Source organism: Acinonyx jubatus, chromosome A2 (assembly GCF_027475565.1).
Source record: "Acinonyx jubatus isolate Ajub_Pintada_27869175 chromosome A2, VMU_Ajub_asm_v1.0, whole genome shotgun sequence".
In the NCBI taxonomy this organism is placed as follows: Eukaryota; Metazoa; Chordata; class Mammalia; order Carnivora; family Felidae; genus Acinonyx; species Acinonyx jubatus.
In genome coordinates this window covers 149394502-149418591 of record NC_069383.1, presented here as the reverse complement: position 1 = coordinate 149418591, position 24090 = coordinate 149394502, and the positions used below count along the sequence as shown (strand labels likewise).

At 38.6% G+C, this 24090-nt stretch overlaps 1 protein-coding gene across 1 annotated transcript in view; it reads right to left on the bottom strand.

The window, feature by feature from the left end:
• SETD2 (SET domain containing 2, histone lysine methyltransferase) overlaps positions 1–9900 on the bottom strand; it is a 98072-nt gene extending 88172 nt beyond the window's left edge. The window contains exons 1-2 of the mRNA XM_027038561.2: positions 8230–9900; positions 1982–6351 (exon numbers count right to left, since the gene is read on the bottom strand). Of these exons, the coding sequence (XP_026894362.2) occupies positions 1982–6351; positions 8230–8271 (4412 nt within the window). The 5' untranslated portion in view covers positions 8272–9900. The remainder of the gene's footprint in view (positions 1–1981; positions 6352–8229) is intronic.
• Positions 9901–24090: the final 14190 nt, after the last annotated feature.

Below are 24090 nucleotides of genomic sequence, written 5' to 3'. Positions count from 1 at the left end.
CTATGCCAGAGTTTGCAAAGAAAAAGTGAAAATGTGATTATTTCCTGGCCTTTGTGTTGAACTTTTTGTTAAAAAAAAATCAGAAATGAAGAAGATCTCCTTAAGATTAGGGCAGTCTGACTTACTCTCCAACTATCAGACAGTGAAGAGCACCGCTGTTCTATGTGGCTGTCTTAATCTCCTAACTAATCTGCTTTCATCTTCAACATATGTTCAATGTTTATAAAGTACCTGAAGAGTGTCTTGATGGTTTCAACTACCTATGAGTAAAACAAGAATGACTCAGCTGTTTCAAGATATAATTCATTAATGAGTATATGAATATTCTCAGCCTGAAGAAATCAGGACTGAAGACAAACAAAGTATCTGTTTACAAGTACTTTAAGAATTGTAATTCTGAAGAATCAGCAGTAGCTTTATTTTGTATTGCTCCATAAGGTCAGATAAGGACTCATGGCCACAGATTCAGGTAACCCTATTTTCATTAGACCTAAGAAAAATTTTTTCACCATCTTCAATACTATTTTTCAATAATTAGTTTTCTTGGTGGCTCCGAAAGGCCCAGCATATAACAATAGGCTCTTTAAAAATGTTCCCACTCTAAAAAGGCTCTCCAATGTTTCCACCAACTAGATCTTTTTTTTTTTAATGTTTATTTTTATTTTTGAGAGAGACAGAGCACAAGCGGGGGAAGGCAGAGACACAGGGAGACACAGAATCTGAAGCTGGCTCTAGTTCTGAGCTGTCAGCACTGACCCCAATGTGGGGCTCAAACTCACAAACTGTGAGATCATGACCTGAGCTGAAGTCGGACACTTAACCGCTGAACCACCCAGGTGCCCCCTCCACCAAACCAGATCTATAATGCATATATGCAGGTGGTAGATTTATCTGGATCTCAGTGCTGAGTAAATCCCAGAGGGTTGGGTTGATTAGTTTTACTTCTATTCTTTTACAAAGACCCTGGAAGCTGCATCAATGTACTCACACAATTCCTAAAAACTACTACTTAAAAGATTCAATATTTTAAATTTAAACCTAATTTACTAGATAGAAGAGGCTCTCTATATCATAAAAAGGTTTTTGTTAAAATATGAAAAACTTCTCATGAGACCTAATTTTACCTTAACCAGTGAAAAAATTTCATTAAACAAAAAAATTTTTAACGCTTAAAGGGATGATGGTTAAGCAGATTTTCAAATAGAGGAGAAATTTCCAAAAGGAAAATGGATGTAAGACAGATTTTTTTCAAAAAGGCATATTTCACATATATTCATACTAGAAAAATGAAGAAACTGTCGAGGAAGGGTGAAAGAAAGCAGACTGAGCAGCTCTGCTTTGAAGGAGTCTGTCTTCCATTACTCCTATTCTCATTATCCCCTTGTTTCAGGTTAGGGGTCTGTAGGAAACCACTATACCACTTATTTCTAAAATACTGGTTATGCTATTGCCAAATGTAATCAATTAGCAACAGACTAAAAACTAATGAACAGAAAATGATGTTCTAATGTGGTTCCCGCTTTATAAAGCATCCCACTTTATAAAGCATCCTTCAAAGATACTTCATTATGAACATTTTTCAAAAGGAAAAAAATCCAGCACAACTACTTTTTTCTTAAGAGCAGACTGTTTTGCTGGGACTTTATTTTGTGTTTCATCAGTTTCACATGTAAAAGGAACTTAAAAATAGGGCTGGCCTAAATCATACTTTCAGAACCGAAAAGATAATGAGACCAAAAAAAAAAAAAAATTTTTTTTTTTAGACATCCCCTTCCTGTGGGGGGTGGAGGAAGGGATACTGAGGGAAGGATTCTGCCATCAAATTTAAATAGGTGAATAGGCTTTTTAGACTTTTTAACTTATATCCTATTATGCAACTGTATTTCATACAATTGACCTCAATATGTTCTGAACTGTTGAAAGCTAACTTTTTCAACAAAAAGACATTAAAATTTGTTGGACAAGCATTAATTAAGCTTACCTTTCTGTTAAATAAACATTTTCTTCAATCAGATCAAAGTAACAGGGCATCTTCCCTTGCTTGGCACATTCTTTCCATCGCTGTGGGTCCCTGAAATCCTCCATGACACAGGAAGGCCCAACCAGTGCTGAGCCTGGGGGCACTGCCGTTTCTCCCTGCTCTACTGCCACTCGAACTTTCTTTCTGTCCTGAAGTTCACCATCGCTTTCAGAATCACTCTCCAATTCCGGTCTCCTTTTTTTAGGAGGTCCTCTATCTTTCATATCATTTTTTTCTAAGTTTTTTGAAAGATCTTTCTTTTCATTCACAGCTAAAGAGTCCTTAATGGAATTGCTGCTTATTTCAGGTGCCTGCACAGACCCCTTGTCCTTCTGAAGGGATAGAAAAAATTTACTGGACTGGCTTGAAAAGTGAGACCCTGCACATTGATCCCAACTGTCCTCCTCTTCACGGTCATCTGTTAAGGAATCTGGTACCTGCCCTTGAATTCGATCATACACAACCCCTGTTCCAGGAGGTCTACCTGCTGATCTTGGATCCCAGTAGCCGTTACCTTGCCAGTAATTACGTGTCCCACCATAATGTTCTGCACTTTGCTGATACTTGTGTCCACCACAGGCTCCATAGCTGCTGTCAGGTTGCTGATATGTGGTAGTAGGCTTTTCTTGTTGAGAGAATTCCCACCCTAGGTTCCTGAGCTCTTCTGATGAGCGGAAGCCATCCACTCGGGAGATCTCACAAGAGGAAGAAAAACTCAACTCTGTTTTTCCCAGTCTACTATCTGGCCTGTTAGGGAAAATGGTTTGTTGCCGAGACTTATTCGGGATGTCTTCAAAATCGTCAGAAGAATAAACTGGCAGCTCTTCTTGCTGCCTAGAGGCTATTTTGGCTTTTGCTGTTTCCTCAGAATTTGGATGACCTAGAAAGTCAGATTTCACATCTGTATGACTTGTACTATCAACCCCGTCACTCTGAGGATGAACAATTTCAGACAGGTGGTTATCTATCTGTTTTCTGCTGGGGTGTGTAAAAGAAATTTCCGGATTCTTCTCTGTTCCTTTATGATGGAAGAACTTCTCAGTCTGAGAACAGGGTTTACTTGCTACACTGTCAAATTTTTCCTCATATGAATGTCTCCTCGACTCCAATCTCTCATCTTCCCAGTGGTCAGAATAGTGTCTGTAACTTTGACTACTCCGAGAAGAACACGGACTGGTTTCTTCCGTGGGCAAAGTGGAATTCTTTGGGACTACCACAACAGACTGAAGACGGTTTCTTGGAAAACTGCTATCATCAGAATCTGTATCTTCAGAGTCACTTTCATCACTTGAGCTTTCAGAAGAACCAGAATAATCTTCATGGACAGTGGATACGATCTCTGAGGCGTGACCACTACTGTCACATTTTAAGGTATATGTTATGCCATCACTGTCCTCCATGGTTAAATTCAAGTCACAAGAAGAAAATACAACTTCTGAGTCATCAGAAGTATGAGCATGTCCTCTCCCTCCTTCTTCATCTAAAGAGATTTCTGACCTTCCTCTTCTCTCAAGCACTATGGAATTCCCTTCTTCTTGAGCCTCTTGCACACATTTCCCAGAGAGCCCATTATTATGCCTGTTTTCCCAAGAGGCAAATCCCCTTCCTGAATCAGGAAGGCCACTACCTACTTCTATGATGGTTTCTTTCTCTGCATGCTTTACAAACTCTGTGCTTTTACTCTTCAGCACAGCATCCAAAACTGGAGATGCGTTCTCTCCACACTGTAAGAGAGTTAAACTGTCCACTTTTACTCCTGGTGGCAGACTCTGAAGAGATGAAGCAACGCCTGAACTCTCTATCGGTTGATATATGTCATCAAAATGATTAACAGAAGCTGAACTGGTGCTACCAACGCTCTGCTTATATTCTTCACGTGCAAATTTTGAGTGCTGATCTGTCAGATTTCTATTATCGCATATAACTGTTTTTGATTTCAAATGCACATTCATAAAGCTATTTGAAGAAATCTTCATAACCGAAGGCTCAATCTTTTCAGCTTCAGAATGACACAAAGAAGGGTTGTTGTCATTTGAAGTACAGTATAGATCTGAATCTTTGGTTTTACAACAAGAAACTGCCATATCGACTGGTTCTTTAATTACAGTTTTGGAATAATCTATAGTCGTAACTGGCAAAGACATGAGTTTATCTTGGTGTGGCGACACTGTAGGTTCTGTTTCTCTAAATGGGCTTCCTGACTTACTACGCAGCATGCATGTATTGTCTGAGTCTTTCTCTTTACATCTATTAATATTCTGAAATCCATTTGATGAAAGCATGCATGCTTTGACCAAAGGGGATACCTCTGATCCAGTCACACTGTCATCAGAAGACATCAAAACAGTGTCAGTTTTAGAAGTGCAAAATGTTGCCAAATCAGATTCTGCCCCAGGAGATCCATTTATATTTAATTCTATGGGACAATAACTTCTTAACTGATCATTCTTCACTTTAGATAAAGAGTCTAATTCCTTAATACTATCATGGCTATCATGTCCTATAAATTCAGATTTAAAAATAAGGGATTCATCTAGCTTTTTAAAAGTAGGTGAATCATTTAATCGATTTGATGGTGATGGAGACCCAGTCTTTTCTCTTTCAGGAATTTTACTAATCATTCTTAATTCACTACCTTTTGAACAAGGAGCCTGTAAATTAAAAGAATGAGATGATCTGATTTCCTCATTTAATTCTGTACAACAGAAAGAATTCTTAAATTTATCGGACTTGGATACAGACTTTGAAAGGGCAGATTTGTAACGGGAAGCACTGTTATCATGCTTGGAATAGGATGAGCCCCGTCGGAATCCCAGTTCATTAGGGGGAGAACAACATCTTTTCATTGCTTCATTTTCTGAAGTCCTTTTGGATTCTCTTTCTACTTTTGAAGAATACTTTCCTCTTTTCTCCATTTCTAAGTAAGAGGACTCAGTTTTGCAGTCCCGATCAGATTTAGAATAGGATGATGATGTCCTTAGGTCTCTGTAAGAGAAGGAATGGGATGAGGTGCGCCTTGAGTAGGTCTTCTTATACTCCTCTTCTGAGTCAGAACTCTCCCGAGCTCTGTTATCTGTATATGGCCGAGAATAGCGAGCCCTCTCTCGGTAAGGGGAACTCCGATGGTAGCGACGATCAGAGTCATAATAATGGGATCGTTCCGACCGGGAATAGGATAAACTAGTTCTAGAGCCTCTGTCAGATCTTGAACGAGATCTGCTCCGCCTTCGCTCTCTCTCTGATCTACATCGAGAAGATATATACCGAGTATCTCTTTCAAGTTTTGAGTAGCTAAAATATTTATCATCTCTCTCTGTTTTAGATCGTGAAGATTTCCCTAAATCCTCACTTTTTAAAGGTGCTAAGCTCTTTTTTGAATCTCTCTCCTTTTCAATGCTTGCTGAAAATTTTAAATCGTGTGATCTTTGACTTGAGGAAGTCCGTACAGAATCTTCATCAGATTCTGAAGCAAGAAAGGTGCCTTCGGATTGTGAGGATTTCTTCTTAGAACCTGTTTTTTTAGAGCCCAGATTACTCTTAGAACTATCTGGAATTTCTTCTTCCTTCCCAATATGGGAATCTTCTTTTTGTGAGGGAGTATCTGCTTGCTCATTCAAACTCTGAGTTATGTGTTCTTCTGAACTATTAGATACAGCGTCCTGCTTAGTGTCCACATGTGAAGATTCTGGTACAGTCGTAACTGGTGGTTCCTTCAGTGTTCTAACTGCTACATCTACCGGTGCTGTCATCGTAACTGGGATTGGTGTGTGTGGCAAGGCCACTGGCTCTGTTACTGGTGCTGGTGCTGGTGAGGGTGTCGTGGCCTGGGGAGGTGGAGGTGGTGGAGGTGGAGAAGAGGGTGGTGAATCTACAGTTGTTGATTCTGCTATGACTGCTGGTAATGGTACTACTGGAGGAGGTGGAGACACCACTGCTGTGGCTGTAGTCAGCAGGGGCCTGGACGTCACATGAAGCAGGTGTTTCTTAAAATGAATTTTGCCCAATTCTACCCTTGATTTTGGTGGGGAAGATTCTTCTGTAGTAGATAAGGTATCTCCAACGTCCATTTTAATTTTAGGAGTCAAGTCTACTTGAAGAGGTCCAGCTGGGGAGTTTGGAGTATCATTTTGCTTTTCATTGCCAAGTGCAGTCAGAAACCTATTCTGCAAAGTTTTCTTTGTAAGGCTGAAGCTGAAAGACACCTTTTGTCGTCCCTGTTCCTCCAAATTAACTTTTGTCTTGGTGCCTTTAGGTAAAAATCGACTAGAAGCAACACCTTTGAACATTGGTCCTTTGAAGAAACCTGTTTTCTGCACATTTTCAATCTTTGCCTATAAGTGAACAAAACAAGCAGTTACTACAACAATAAAGTTACTTTCAAATGGCTAGCATTATAGTTTAAAATGTCAGGAAAATGAAAAATCCTCTTTAAGGACAGTATGAATTTCACTAAGCTAGATAAAACTTCATTATAGAAAATTTGAAACATACACAAAAGTATAGAGAATAGTATAATAAACCCTTAAGTACCCACCCAAGTTTCAACAATTACCCATACTTTCCTATTTTTGTCTCTTACATAAAGAATTTATCTGTTTTGGGGCACCTGGGTGGCTCAGTCGGTTAAGGGGCCGACTTCAGCTCAGATCATGATCTCGCAGTCCATGAGTTCGAGCCCCGTGTCGGGCTCTGTGCTGACAGCTCAGAGCCTGGAGCCTGTTTCAGATTCTGTCTCCCTCTCTCTCTGACCCTCCCCCGTTCATGCTCTGTCTCTCTCTGTCTCAAAAATAAATAATTGTTTAAAAAATATATATATATATACTTTATATATATAAATATATATATTATTAATTTTATATATATATATATATATATATATATATATATATATATATATATATATATATATAAATAAAAAAGAATGTATCTGTTTTTATAACTTTTTTTTCCAGGCAGACTTTTTAACGAGAATAAAAAAAATAAAAATCCAACATGTACTTCAATATAGAACACAAAATGACATGTAGATAGAGAGCAATAATTAACATCTCAGTGTGGAAAATAGTTTGTTCCTGTGTTCTGAGAAGAAACATCAGAAGCCATTATAGTGGTGTTCTGGCATCACACAGAATCACTTAGGTGCTTCATAAAATACAGATCTGCAACACAACTAGATCTAAGGCAACAAAGTATGTTTTGTTTGGGTTTGTTTTTGGAAAACAAGCACATGAGACAATTCTGATGGACTTTACAGATCTGAAAAACCACTGGTCTAGAGCAGTCTCCTATCTCGTTTTATAGATGAGGTAAGCAAATGAGGCCCAGATCTTTCTGCTTTACTATAAATTACTCTGCCCTGGCACACTACCACTGTCTCTGCCCGGGCCTCACACACTCAGGCCATGCTGATTTATAGTCCAACCCTACTCTAGGAGCAACAACTACAAAGTATATACCTAAGAAAATTTTTCCTTCCATCATTTGCCAAACCACCAAAGGAAATGGTAGGCTTTAGAAGTTAAAGGCAAAACCTAGTTGGTAGAGAGAACATCAGAAAAATCTATAAGAAACAAACACAAGTCTAAATTAAAGATGGTACACTGGTCATCCGCAATATTTTTTTAATGGATGTTCTTTAATCAACTCTGGTTAAGAGAATAGTTTTCTCCTTCAATATGGTAAAATCTGCCATCAGTTTTAAACATTATACACTAATCAAGTGAGAAAAAAAAAATGTTCTCTCATGCATTATCATAAAGCAGTTGTCTTCAAATATTTTTTAAGAAACAGAATGCACGTGTCAAATGAAATCTTACATGGTAGCTCAATATATAAAAACAGGTAAATGCTGTCTCCAGAGCTCCCAGCTTCCTCTACCTTGCCTAAAGCTTTTGAAGCTCCATTTTAAAAACCATTTCCTTGAGATATACAACATTCCTCCTTGGAATGGAGTTACTACAGATTCAAAAATTCAGCAAAAACTATTTCTTCATTTCACATTGAAAATAATAGCTGGAGGCACCTGGCTCTCAGTCAGTCAGTGGAGCATGCAACAACACTTGGTCTTGGGATTGTTGAGTTCGAGCCTCAAGCTGGGGGTAGATAGTACTTAAATATAAAATCTTAAAAACCAAACAAAACAAAAAACATAGCTAAATTTTGAGTTTTTAATCCAATAATCATTGAATAACTAGTTAAATTATACTTACCTCATTTTCTTCTTCTCTATTGCCATCCAGCCAAGAGAGCATGCAAAAGAATAAAAAGAAATCATAAATACTAAAAACAATTGAAATCAAAGTTTTTTATTATTAAAACCTAGGATACCGACAGCCTATAGGTTTTTGACATGAGCTGTTCATTCCTTCAAAGTTTCAATTACATTTAGTACAGCAAATATTTATTGAAGATAATACCAGCACTGTGAAATAAAAGGTGAACACAGTCCCTGCCCTTAAAAAGCTTAATGTCCTGTAAAACAAAATACAATTTTGTTACAAAGTAATTCCAACATAATGGAATAAATACAAAGAAATACGCGCAGTGTAACAGCAAAGGGAGAAAATGCAGTTTAACAACTCAGTTTAGTAGAAGAATAGGAAAGCAAAAAAATCCTTCCTAATAGAAGAGTAGTTCCTGAAGATACATTTGTAGGGAGATCCCAGGCAGAGGAAGATTCCCCACAAAGGCAAAGAGATTAAAACGCAGAACAACATGTGCAAGAAAACTATAAACAGTTCAGCATTACCGGAGTATAAAGTGTAAGGCAGAAAGTAGCCAATATAGGGGACAGTAGCCAAGTCCACAGACAGGTTTCTCATAAGGAGAAACACAGTTCATTTAATGGATTAGGGGTTCTCAATCCTTTGTGGTGTCCATTCAGCAGTCCCTTTGCTGAACACAAGGTATACGCTCTGCTCCACATCACAGCATGTGGCTCTCCGAGCTCACAGTTATGTTCTAAAAAAGGTAACCACACTGTGTCCTGAGACTGAGGAATCAAAAGCCAAAAGTCTGGTGTACACCAGTGCGCCAAGGCATCCTGGGGAAAAGGAAGCTACAAAAGGGCTTTGGATGATGACAGCCAGATTAGGATTTTAAGCAGACCACTCTGCAGGCTACATGGCAAGACTGGAGTATAATCATCTGTTTGAAATGTCCCTTAAAAGAAATGTACAAAAACCTGGTCTCCAAATGTAGGCTTCACTCCATCATAATTCAGTCCATTCACCAGTGTCTACATAGCCATACAAAAACCAAGTAATGAAGAGGGGGAAAGGATGGCAATACAAGGATGAGATTGGAAGCGAGGTCAAGGTTAAACACTTTTTTCCTATTCCAAAACCACTAAACACTTCACAGATGCAATCTGAGAACAACTATATTTCATTAATTCTGTGAGGTACATTTTCCCCACATATAACACCTCTGCATCATACTATCAATAACATCATAGTTTGATTGGCAGAATGTTTTCCTTTCTTAGTGGTTCATAAAATAGTTGTGTCTTAACAATCCATGACCTACTAGATTTGATTTAAATTAGTATCATGTGAAATTTTTTCAATAACATAAAAGGTACCTGGACATGTCAGAGCATTTGGAAGGTCATTCCTATTTATACTCCCCTTTTCAGTGGATATTCAGAGAACTGCTTGACAGAGATGGCAAGACATTTCCCAGAACTTGATAATAAGATGTTTGTAATAAAAAGAATATAAGCATGTACAAAAAATATGGGGGGAAATATAAATTTCCTTTTAATTTTCTCATGGCAAAAGCATTTCAATAGAGAAAATTCAAATTACAAAACAAGCAAAAGGAAGAGTCCACAATCCAACATCCAGAGACTGCTGTTAGTTAACACCTTAGTCTACCGAGCCCTCTAATGCTTCTTTTGTGTACATGGTTGTCGGTGGGGGCGGGGGGGGGGGGGGGGGTGGTGGTACTTAAACACAGATCTTTTTAAGTATAGCAATCATACCATACAAGCCATTCTGTATCTTGCTTCTCTCCCTCATCACAAATAGAGTAGGTGAGCAAACAAGGTGTTTAGATCACAAAAAGTATGGAATCACTACAACAGATTGAAGGGAATGATCTTGAAAGAAGGGGACACAGGGGCACCTGGGTGGCTCAGTCGGTTAAGTGTCCCACTCTTGGTTTTGGTTTGGGTCATGATCTCATGGTTTCATGGGTTCAAGCCCCATAACAGGCTCTGTGCTGCTTGGGATTCATTCATTCATTCATTCATTCTCTCTCTCTCCCCTCCCCCCCCACTGCCCCTCCCCCACTCACTCTGTTTCTCCCAAAATGAATTAAAAAAAAAAAAAAAAAAAAAGAGGGGCACCTGGGTGGCTCAGTCGGTTGAGCTTCTGACTTCAGCTCAGGTCATTATCTCATGGTTTATTGGTTCAGGCCCCACGTCGGGCTCTGTGCTGACAGCTCAGAGCCTGGAGCTTGCTTCGGATTCTGTATCTCACTCTCTCTCTGCTCCTCCCCAACTCACACTCTCTCTCTCTCTCAAAAATAAATAAAGATAAAAAAAATTTTTTTAAGAAAGACAGAAAGAAATACAGATAAGTGAAGACACAGTTAAGTTTCAAAATAAAGTAAGCATTTCTCTCTCACATCCTCAGCTGAAAGTGGAGAGAAGAAACAGGGCAAAATACTTAAACAAAATTCAAGTGTAAGAAACAGAAATGGAAGTGGACTATATTACTAATTTATATAAGAGCTTATCAGCACACTTATTCTACTTGGCTGGCAGCATTAAACTATCTAGAAACAACCAGAAGAAACAACTGGTGAGTTACTCCAGGAAGATGGATGGGACAAGAGAGGTAGAAAGCAAGCAAGATGAGAGAACTGAGGGCATTCCCAAGAATACTGAAATGACTGACCTAGTAATCCATAGATAACAGAGAAGAGAGAAATCTGGAAGAAGCTGATAAACTGAAGGAACAGGGTAAGGGCAAGATACTTGAAGCTTCAAAGAGTAAATGTGCTGGAAACCAGAAAGTGAGGTAAAAGGGTGAGGTGAAAGAACTGGAAATTCTGGTCAGAGTAACAGAGTTAGGGTACATTTCCAATAATGACAATAGCTCGCTGTGGTCATGGAAGCAGACTGCTACTGCAATAAGAGGACAAGACCTTTTTGAAGAAGTGAAATTGTGAGGCCACAATTAATAGCAAGAATCAGTCACAAACGTTTAATAACAAGGAAACTTGTTTTGGTAAATAACATAACATCATGTCAAGGGAAGGCTGACGGAACAAAGGTATACAGAGTCCCCAGGATCTCTGACATGAAAAATAATGAGGCATGCGCAAACAGGCATTTAACTCTTTAGCATAAGATTGTGCTGGAACGGCCTTATTTCTTCTTTTGAAAAGCTACTACAGAAGAAAAATCAGGAATATTGAAGCAAGCTGTCAAAAATGTACAGGACAAATATTTGCAGCTTGCCGAGGAACTGTTTCAAGAATGTTGATTAATCTGGGTCAACATGGTGACAAATCTCAATGAGGTCACAGGGCACATGTGGAAAAGGAATTAAGAGATTTCATCACAGCAGTTCGAAGATCCAAAGAAATGACATGATTATTAAAATCAACCCACTAACTACCCAATCTCTCTGGCTAGGACACAAAAACTGAAGCCTCCAAAGGGAAGCCTGGTATGAGAGAGACTTGACCATATCAAGAATATTCATAAATATAAACAAGTTGGATAGCAAGGGAGTCTATTCTGGATATCAGGTCATACAAGAAATAGTTATAGTTAAACAAGTATTTTTATTTAAAAAAAATTTTTTTTTAATGTTTATTTATTTTTGAGACAGAGGGAGACACAGAATTGGAAGCAGGCTCCAGGCTCTGAGCTGTCAGCACAGAGCCCGAGCGGGGCTCGAACTCACGGACCGTGAGATCATGACCTGAGCCGGAGTCGGACGCTTAACCGACTGAGCCACCCCGGCGCCCCTTAAACAAGTATTTTTAGTTACACTGGGGAAAAGACCACTTACAAGACCACAGTGATTTATTTATAAAATATCAGAAAACTTAAAGATAAAATAGTCCTATTTTGCACAATTCCAAAAGTTGGACCTGTGACCAACAGAAGGACAGAATGACAGATCTTAGCTCATTTTAAGTATGAACATTTTAAATTCATTTTATTTGAAAAATACACACACCCACAAGAGAAATTCATAATACAAAAAGATATACAACTAAAATTAGATGTCTCTCTCCGGTGGCAACTATTGTTAAGTTTTGTATATCTTTCCAGAAATTGTGTGCATATGTGAGCATATGTATCTCTTTTTAAGGAGAAAACACACAAAAGGAAACATACCTTTCTATACCTTGTTTTTGTTCATTTAAAGCCGTAGGTATTATATATCAACATACAACAGACATAGCTTCATTTTTAGTTCTACCATCATAATAGCTTTTTCATGTTTGTAAGTCATTGGTGTTTCCTTTTAGCTGGGAAGTGCTTTTTCAGGTCTTTGGCCAATCAGTTGAGTTGTTGGTCTTTCTTACTGATTTATAAAAATCAGATGTGATACATCTGCAACTAGAATGTGTCACTGTACAGAGCACTTAAGTTTCGTCCTCATCAGAAATGTTTACGAAGAATCTGGATAAGAACTTACCTCAAATGAGACAGAATTCCTGCCCTAGATGTAAAGCTAAAAGTGTGATCCTAGAAGGTCTCATTCCAGGCCTTCAGTTCACTGAATTTCCTGAACTACAAATCAGAAGCAGCACTTATTACTTTATGTGGATTTTAGTAACACTTTAAAGATCCACTCCTATCTCATTTTTAAAGACTTCTTACTAAAAACTCATATAATCCTGGGACGCCTGAGTGGCTCAGCCTTTGAGCACTGACTTGATTTTGGCTCAGGTCATGATCCCAGGGTTGTGGGATCAAGCCCCGCCCCACATCCACGTTCAGAGTGGAACCTACTTAAGATTCTTTCCCTCTCTTTCCCTTCCCCTCTCCCCCACTAGTGCTAGCTCGTTCTTTCTCTCTCTCTCTGAAAAAATAAAAAACAAAAAATAAAAATCAGATACTCCTCAAATGCTCAGTGTTTCTCACATTTGAGGGATACATGGGTCTTTTTTAAGAAGACAAAAAATTGTCAGATATCTAAGGCTAGATCTCAAGAACACTGACCTAAGAAAATTAATGTATTAAAATATTAAATAATACTCTTTTAATATTAAAATTCATATGTTATAATTTATTTTACTTGAAAGTTACCACTGGAAAGTGGCAGTTTTCAGGAAAAATAAATTTCAAAATTTAAAACTGGTCAAAATAATGTTTAACGTTTGTAGTTAGCAAACAGAAATGTATCCATGTTAATTTCTCAAAATTGATAATTGTACAGTGATTATATTAAGGGAATGCCTTTGTTTTTGGCAAGTACACACTGAAGGATATGGGGGTAAAAGGCATCATGACTATAACCATCAAACATTTCAGAAAAAAAAAAGCAATGTATGTGTGTAGAAAGAATGATAAATGATAAAATGTTCACAATGGGGTGAAGGGTATATAGGAAATCTCTGTATTGTTTTTGGCCATTCTGTAAGTTTGACATTATTTCAAAACTAAAAATTATTTTTTCAACTTAAGATAATCAAATATGAAAAACTTTTAAATACCCTCACAAAATCTACACCCCATAAGAATTTTTTATGAAAAACACTGTATGGACTCTTCAAGATCCTAGAGCCTCAGCTAGAGAAACACTACCTCAAATGTTCCAAATTCATATTCTGGAAAGCAGCGATGAGGATAAGCTACATCAAAACTAGACCCTATACTAGACTGAAATTGCAGACACAGGGTAGTGTGAAGAACTAAAAACTTAAGAGAAGTGTTGATAACAAAAGGAAGGAAGCCACCAATGACAAACTGAAGACCATTTCCCAACACTGCTTGTAACACAACCCCACCCAGAGGTATACTCAAGTAGTACTCTGAGCTCTCTGGAAGAAAGGTAGCTTGCCGTATACACCCAGGTCCAAGGAAGGGTCACAGCGCTTCTCAAGTACTAAAGTCACTATCTCCACCGTTAGGGAAGACCTGGAACTTCATAGCTTCAGCCACTCTCCTCCCCCCTCCATTTGTTTCCATTTCAGGTTGCTAAATCTGTGACCCGCTCCCTAACAAGTACAAACAAAAACATCTGTCATGGAAAAAGAAGTCTGAATGCACTGAAGTCGGGCAGGTTTTGACATTTACACAGTTTAGGCACTTGCAGTGTCACACATTTAAGACTTTAAATGCCTCAGATATTCAATGATATGGAAAAGTAATACACCGGAGAGAAAGTCTTCATAAGTAAAATTTTTATTACAAAAGATCATATCTACCTAGCTCACAGCCACAGCCTCACCTATGGTCACACACATTTGCAAACCTCTTCTCAACAAACTGAGTAATCCTTTTGTAGGCCAAGGTTTTCGTACCATGAGCTAGCGAGGCTTAAGGCAAATGTGGAGACTACATCACAACATGTCTTTCAACAGCACACAACCACACTGATGGATTGCCCAACGACTTATTTTAGAAAGGCAACACTTAACTACAAGTATCAGTACTCTTATCAATCACAAGACTATTTGTTCAACAATTATTTAAGGATCTATCCTTCTGAAGGCAGTGTTAACTCTGTTAGGGCAAGATATCAAGTTCATACACAGTTCCTACCCAGAATTTCATCTTTTACTTGAAGTAATATGGCACAGAGGTATACCAAATAACTATAATACAACGTAATAATAATTTCCATAAATGAGAAGGCTAATGGGGGGGGGCTTTCTCTTTAATTTTCCTTTTTCAGCTCAACCTCATCTCGATTTCCTGATTGTCCTTCATGAAAGCATACCTTCTTCAGCATTTATTACTTTGCTTATTAGGATGGCAATGTAACACAGCAAAAAAGATCAAACTTTGATAATTCCTAGGTCGGAATCCTATCCCTACCATTCACTATGACTTGTGCCACTCAATTCCCTTCCTTACTCTCCTAGGTACCTGTTTCACACATCCCCCTACCCCAAATCTCCATCACTACCATGACCCTGACCACTCTCAATTGAAGATCCCATCACTTAACTCTATGCCCCATCCTCTTGCCTTCTCAAAGATGTATTTCCTATTTCCTTTCCTCTATCATCTGTATCTTTTTCTTCACTCTCATTAGTCAAATAGCTTTAAAGATACCTTACCTTAAAAAAAAAAAAAAAAAGGCAGGAGGGTGAATTGTCATTAAGGACCAACATCCTAAAAGACAAGGGTCAATTTTTTTTTTTTCAGGGAACCCATTCTCCTGTTTTCCTCCTACCCTCACTGGCGACTCCCTCCCTAATCTCTATTTGTTGGCTCTTCCTATTCTACCAGATGTCTTCAAGTTGGAGTACCCAAAATTTTGGCTGGCCTTCCTTCTTCTCTTCTCCATCTACTCTTTTCCCTCCTACCTCATCCCATATAGATTCATGGCTTTCAGTATCATCTGTAGATTGGTGACCCGCCCCCCATCTCCAAACCCAACCACTCTCTGCACTTATTTACCCAAGTGCTCACTGAACATCTCTACTTGGATCTCTCAAAAGTATCTCAAATGTAACATGGTCAAAATGGAGCTAATGACAATTATTCTACACATGTACCAATCATAATAATTAATATATACACACACATTATAAATTTACACACACAACAACCAGATGATCTTTCAAAAGCTTAAATCAGATCCTAGCATATACCTGCTTACACTCTTTCTGACCTTACCTCTTTTCACAATCCTTCCTCATTCCCTAGGTTCTAGCCACATAAGCCCTCTTTCTGCACCTCAAACATTCCAAACTAATTTCTGGTCTTTTCACCTGAAGGTGCCTTCTTAGAATACTATTCCTCCTAGATTTTCGACAGACTGCTTCTTCTCAGTAAGATGACAGCTCAAATGTTATCCCCAAGATTCCCCATCACTCTATCATATTTTATTCCTAACATTTATCAAGGTGAGATTTTTTTCTTTGTAGAGTCTGTTTCCTTCCACTAGAATACAAGCTCCTTTGGGACAGGAGCTTGGTTTTATCTTGCTGACAGCTAAGTGCCAAAAACACTACTCGGAACATAGGAAGCACTCAATAAATATCTGACAACATCATTCCCACTTTCCTATCCAGCTAAGCTTTCTTTACACTACTCCTCAGAAGGAATTTCAATAGGTAAGATGGTCTCCTCCAAATTCATAGAGATCAGTCTTGAGTTCAAGAAATTTTCCATACTGCTCTTCATTCTACCATCTTCCTCCCTCTCTCCCAGCCTCCACACCCTTATATCACCCCTCAAACCCTCAAAATTTAAAAAAAAAACCCTTTTTTTAATTTTTTTTAACGTTTATTTTTGAGACAGAGAGAGACAGAGCATGAACGGGGGAGGGTCAGAGAGAGGGAGACACAGAATCTGAAACAGGCTCCAGGCTCTGAGCCTGTTTCACCACAGAGCTCGACGCGGGGCTCGAACTCACGGACCATGAGATCACGACCTGAGCCGAAGTCGGACGCTTAACCGACTGAGCCACCCAGGCACCCCCTCCCCCCCCCCAAACCCATCTTATTCATCCTCTCAGCCACTTTGGTCTCACCTTCATTCACTTGCCAATTATCAAGTATGTACTCAGTACTGTATGCCCTTTTCCTATCCCTTTCCTTACCACTCCAGACACTACCACTAAACTCAACCCCTACACCATGTACTTTGCAGAGTGACAATCACATACAACCTTGACTTCCATTTACTGTTTCTGCCTTCCCAACTAGGGTTTAAGTTACAAAAAGACAAAGGCTACTCTTGTCCTTAGTGTGTAATCCCCCCCTCGGTTTACCATCCCTAGCATAAATTCTCATTACTTTTTGAATCAAAGAAATTCCTTAACAAGAGTACCATGTTTTAACTTTCTCATCTCAAGCAATTCTCAAAGGAAAAGAGGGAAACACCTAAAAAGTGACCTTAGAAAAAAATAAGCCATACAGGCCATAAATTAATTCATAACATTTGCCCTACTCTCTCATCCGAAAAACAGGACCCAAGAGGACAAGTGAATTAAAACATTGATGAGAGGGGTGCCTGGGTGGCTCAGTCGGTTAAGTGTCCGACTTCGGCTCAGGTCATGATCCTGCGGTTTGTGAGTTCGAGCCCCGCATCGGGCTCTGTGCTGACAGCTTGGAGCCTGGAGCCTGCTTTGGAGTCTGTGTCTCCCTCTCTCTCTGCCCCTCCCCCATTTGTGCTCTGTCTCTCAAAAAGGAACAAATGTAAAAAAAAAAAAAAAAAATTAAAACACTGATGAGAAATGTGTGACTTATGTAAATAATAAAACCATGAATACCACACTGCTTTTCATGAAAGGCCTAGAAACTTTAGGCAAAGCCCTTTGGGATGAATATGCTAGCCTGAATTAGTGCCAATGGACCTGATAAACAGAAGCACTATTTCTCACTCATTTTAAGTCCTCATCTTCAACTATCATAGTATCTGAAGCATACAGAGAGCTCCAGATAGAGGCTCATGTATACAGATTAAATCTAGAAAAAAAATTAATGAAATGTTATTCAAGTTACAGGCAAGAAGATTCTCACAGGAAATAATTTGATCAAAACAGAGAGATAGATAGATATAGATCAAAACTGCATCTCTCTCCCCCAATATCATACCCATCAACTATTCTTATATCCCAAAAGCTTAAACTTTAATACAGAATGCCTACAGGGGCGTCTGGGTGGCTCAGTCGGTTAAGCATCTGACTCTTGATTTCAGATCAAGTCATGATCTCGTGGTTTGTGGGTTCGAGCCCTGCATTGGGCTCTTCTCTGTCAGTATAGAGCCTGCTTGGGATTCTTTCTTTTTTTCTTTCTCTCTCTCTCTCTCTGCCTCTCCCTGCTCATGCTCACTCTCTAATACAATAAACTGTAAAAAATAGAGAACCTACATATTATGATGATTAAAGCTAATAACTTATTTTCTTTAAACAAGCAATCACTTTGTAAACAAACACAGCTGATCTTTAGAGCTCCATAGTCACTGAGGGAAGGTAAGAATATCATCCCAAATGTTAACAATTGTATATTTACCTGAAATGTTTCTAAATTTGTCTTCCAAATTAGTTTGCAGGAGCACCTGCATTAAGTGAATTATGTTTTCTTCAAGCAATCTTTTTCCAAAACCCATAAACTGGGGTGTATGGTGATTTTGAACATTTTAAGGCCTGTTACATACAAATGAGTTTCACAGGGCACATGGATGGCTCAGCCAGTTAGGTGGCTGACTCTTAATTTCGGCTCAGGTCATGATCTCACATTTCATGGGACTGAGCCCCACGCAGAGCTCTGCACTCACTGTGCAGAGCTTGCTTGGGATTCTCCCTGCCCCCAATCCTCCACCCCCCCCCTCCTGCCCCTCATTGCACTTGCATTCCCTCTCCCTCTCTCTCAAAATAAATAAATATACATTTTTTTAAATAAATAAAAACAAATGGATTTCACTACCTTTATTCACTATTTGGGGTTAAATCTCAAACTACCTGTTTTATTTTCCTCACTGAGCAAATGTGGGAGGGGATACCCAGTACCAAACAATCTTTAAAACACAGAAATGCATAAATGCTGAAATTCAATTTTAGTACCAGGCAATGAACCACAACAGAAAGAGTGGAAGATAAGTTCTTAGTGAGCTGGTCACATTACACTATTGTCTTACAGCCCCATTAGACCACCATCACCACTACAAGCAGCTAACAGAATGTTTCCTATTTTGGGGGTAGTAGGTTTAATGCTTTACATACATCTAGCTTATCTTGTCCTCAAAACTATGAAGGGTGTACTACTTGTATTCTCATTTTGCAAATGGAGAAACCTAACATCATAGCTAGCAAAGTGACAGAGACAAGTATCCAGGCTTTTTTGACTGCAGAGCTCTTGCTCTTTAACAAATATTTATTAGCTATTACCCAGAACTGGGAGTAAAGGGCAAAAAGTTTCAGAGAAATATATTTTGACTCAGTGTACTAATAATTTATCTACCTAGCAACAGAAGGGGCTGTATCGTGAAACAGAGTAACAGTCCTGATGGTCATGTGTCTATTACAACCCCTAAATTGGATGCAAGAAATCATTCGGGTTTTTTTCCCCCATCTCAACTTCAGACTAGATTCTTCTATGAAGAGCTACTATACTGAAAGGTGTGTCATACCAAGAGTCTGAGGGAGATGGCTAACTATAAACAGACCTGTAGGATATAAACTAGTTAATGTTTAAAAAGCTGTACCTATCCTGTATTTTAGCAGGTGACTACTTAATGCCAGTCTTCCAGTCCTATTCTTGCTTAACCACATTAAACAGAAACAGGAAAATAGATGGTGGTCAGTTCCTTCATGTGGTTATAGATGCTGATGCAAATTGGCTCTTTAAAATCCACTTTCAAAATTGAAACAATGAAAGTAAAACATGTGATGTGATTAAATCTACACATGAGACAAAAGAGGTTTCTCTTTTTATACACAAATAATTCAGGATCTTTCTCTTTCATAAATCTGCTTTCTTTTGTGTTAATATTAAAAGTGCTTCTAAAAATAATTTCATTTTTTCATGTTTCACATGTTTGTTATAAATCTAAAAAAAAAAAATCTACATGGGCTGCGTTTAATTTTGGTAACACAATGAATACAGCAACTCAGAAAGTTCCTAGAATAAATTACCACCAGACCAAAACCAAAACACACCAAAAAGGTATAAAGGTCAGTTTTCTTCAGCAACACCACCTTAAACATAATAGCCACCATTTATTTTCTGACTGTTGTGAAGTTTAAGTATTTTCCCCAAAATAGCAAATTAGTGCTTGAGGTGTAAAAGAGAAAGGTTTCAAGTCAGCTAACACAAGTAGAAGTATGGCAAAGATACCCATGCCTAAAAACAAAAACAAACCCTGAAATACTTACTCTTACAAGGCAAAGCTGATGATAATGTAAGATCATTGTGAATTAAATGCACTTTAAAAAAAAAAAAAAAAAGCACCACCCCTCACACTTTCATGCATGGAAAATGAAGGTTAAAATAAAATGCAAAGGTTATCCATGTGATAGCAAAAGACTGGAAATAGCCTAAATGTTCATCAAAAGAGTGTTTGAGTAACTCTCCCACATCCATTCAATGAAGCAGTACACAACATTAAAAGCAATAATGAAGAGCTCTGTATACTCTTCTGGTATGATCTCCAGAATACATTGTTAAGTGAACAGCAAGACACAAAACAGCATGTTTTGTGTGCTTCTATGTTCAAAATGGAAGACTCAACCAAAATTAAACATAATTATTACATGTTAAAGGACATGGTAAAAAAATAAGAATGAAAGCTATGCCTCTTTGAACATTCTTTTATTGCAGTAACTTTGGAATCATGTAAAATGATGCATTTTTTTAATGAGAAAATAAAAAAATAATTTCTAGAAATTCAAACTATTAAAACTATACCAAATTGGTGACTGGCACAAACATGAAGAAAAGTTGAACTATTTTGACTAAAAATACCTTCCTGGAATATATCCTGAAGGTAAAAAAAAAAATCATAAAGAAATCTTACACTGTTAGTAGTCTGTTATAATAATACTGGTATTACCACTGAAACTGTCACATAAAAATGGATAAAGCAAATAAGCCATTCCATTAATGTCATTAGGAACTAAGATTTTCAACATAAAAGTGGCATGTTTCAAAATAAAAACACTAGGACACCTGGATGGCTCAATCAATTAAGGGGTAGACTCTTGGGTCTCTGCTCAGGTCATGATCTCATGGTTCAGGAGTTTGAGCCACGTGTTGAGCTCTGCACTGACAGCGCAGACCCTACTTGGGATTGTGTCTCTCCCTCTCTCTGCCCGTCCCAGCTCTCTCTCTGTAAATAAAAAAAACTTAAGTAAATAAAGCTGAAAGAGTACTACTCTATTTACTTCAAAGAGAGGATCAAGGAGAACATCAATTTAAAATCCTCCATACGTAGGGTCACCTGGCCAGCTCAGTAGGTGGACATGCAACCCTTGATCTCAGGGTTGTGAGTTCGAGCTCCATGTTGGGTGTGGAGATTACTTAAAAATAGAATCTTAAAAAAAATAAATAAAATCCTCCATATAGTGCCTGGCACATAGTTAATACGCAAAATAAATGGGCATTGTTAGCAATTTGGATACATATTTGTAAGATTCTTTAACAACAGCATTTACTCATAATGCATAAAAATATAAATCACTATGATGTACACCTGAAATTAATAAGATACTGATGTCAATTACAGTTCAGTTAAAAAAAATAGTTTCGGGGCACCTGGATGGCTCAGTTGGTTAAGCGTCCGGCTCTTGATTTCAGCTCAGGTCGTGATCTCATAGTTCGTGGGTTCGGGCACTGTACTGGGTTCTGTGTGGACAGTGCAGAGCCTGCTTGGGATTCTCATTCTCTCTGCCCCGCCTCCCCTACCCCACTTGCTATCTCTCTCAAAATAAAAATAAACTTAAATAGTCTTGGGGCGCCTAGGTACCTCAGTCAGTTAAGCAGCCTACTTCAGCTAGGGTCATGATCTCTCGGTTCATGAGTTCGAGACCCGCATCGGGCTCTGTGCTAACAGCTTGGAGCCTGGAGCCTGCTTGGGATTCTGTGTGTGTGCGCGTTGTGTGTGTGTGCGCATGTGTGTGTGCGTGTGTGTGACTTGTCTGTCTCTCCCCCACTCACACTCTTTGTCTCTCAAAAATAAACATTAAGAAAAAAAATTTTTTTTAATAGTCTTGGGGTACTTGGGTGGCTCAGTCAGTTAAGCTTCCAGTTCTTGATTTCAGCTCAGGTCATGATCTCTCTCGGTTCATAGGATTGAGCCCCAGGTCAGGCTCCACACAGATAGCATGGGTTCTGCTCCAGATTCTCTCTCTCCCTCTCTCTCTGCCCCTACCACCCCACTTGTTTGCATGCTCTTGCTCTCAAAATAAACTTAAAAAAAAAATAGTCTCCACTTTTAGAAAATAAGCATAAATAGCAAAGACCTTCCTCATTTTTATATCCCCAGGTCTTGTCACTAAAAAGGTGCATAGTAAATAATTTTAAACAAATGAATAGAGACACAGAAGTAGGAGGTGAAAGGTAGAGAGAGATTGAGGAGAATGGTAAAAATACAGAGTAGCTACAGAAGTTGAAAAGTTACACTTAACTGTAGTCTTTAGGCCAGTGCCATCTGGCTAAGTTTGTTACATATCTACAAGTACAGAAATTGAGACCAGAGTTTGGAAACTTTTATAGCAATTTGACCTTGACCAGTGATCAGTTGGCTTACACTTTTTTAAGCTTTTTATTTTGAAATAATTACAGATTGACAGGAAGTTACAAAAATAGTACAAAGAGTCTCTGTACACTTCACCCAGCCCCCTCCAATGGTGACATCTTACGTAGCTGGGGTCCAATATCAAAACCAGGAAATTTACATTGGTACATTACTGTTCACCAGATTAGACCTTATTCAGTTTTCACCATTCTTTTTAACCTGCATTCATACTCATTTTTGTGTGCAAGTAGCTCTATGCAAAACTATTCATGTAACCACCACCACAATGAAGATACAAAACTGTTCAACCAGTGGCGTTGGATTCTTAATTTTTCACTTCATTTTTCTAGGACTTCATTTTTATTGTATGTTTTTAAGGTATACCAATCCATGATAAACTACAGGCAGTTTGAGAAACACTAGATGATGTGCAAATTGGCTTTATCCTATTTAGAACCCCTTATTTCCTAATAATTGATAACTGGACTTACTCTCCTGTTAGGTAATAGAAAATCCAAAACTGAAGCATATACAAAAAGTCCCCATTTTTTATATGTTAGGGTTTTACTGCTATCTAACAAAGTTCAGATATTCTTCATTCCTACAGACCAAGGTAAACAAAAGCCAGGATTTTACTTTAAAAAAAGAATGTGTGAGGAACAGATATCAGGACCTTAAAAAAAAAAAAAAAAAAAAAAAAAGACCTCTACACACACTTCATGATGCTTGTCCAAAATTTCCTTTTGGGGCATCTGGGTGGCTCAGTCAGTTGATATTGGCTCAGGTCATGATCTCACAGTTCGTGGGTTCAAGCCCCGCATAAGGCTCCACACTATCAGTTTGGGGATTCTCTCTCCCTCTCTCTCTGCCCTTCCCCCTAGCAAACTCTGCACATGCTTTCAAAATAAACTAAAAAAAAAATCGGAGCACCCGGGTGGCTCAGTCAGTTAAGCATCCAACTTCGGCACAAGTCATAATCTCACAGTTCGTGAGGTCGAGCCCCACATGGGGCTCTCTGCTTGTCAGCGCAGAGCCCCCTTCAGAACTTCTGTCACCCCCTCTGCTGCACTCTCTCTCTCAAAAATAAATATTTTAAAAAATATATCAAAAATCTTCTTTTTGGATTTCTTTTTTACCTTCCCAGATTCCTGAAAACATACTAGAATCATTTCTTACCTGGAGCTTTGAGAAATGTTTCAATATGTTTAGACCATCTGTCCTCTATTAAGATACTTTCAGCTCCCGGCCCACACTTTCTACACTCTTGTGACAGTAAACTACATTGCTCCTCTGACACAAATAGCATGTGCTAGAGGAAGACTGAAAAGCTGGAAAGGTAGGAGGGAACTTGTTCCTTCCTACTGGGCACAGTTCCCACATGTATTGATCCACGAATACACTTCTCCCGGGCGCTGATGGCAGTTTCTACCTTTCTTCCATAATCCCAGACCAGCCTGACTGCAACTCCTCAGACACCAGCATGTCCAATACCCCCTTCCTCAGAGATCTCAGCTCAAAGGGGCCCTACTCCAAGCTTCTGGGTTCTGAGAACCACACCCTTTTTCCTCTCAGCGCTAAGATGGGTAGTTACTTCCTGCCTTTCTATCACTACTACCTTCAGAGTCCCCTTTTCATTTTCTCAGTTCTCCAAAAACCCTTTTGACCAATTCCTTACATTAAATTCTAT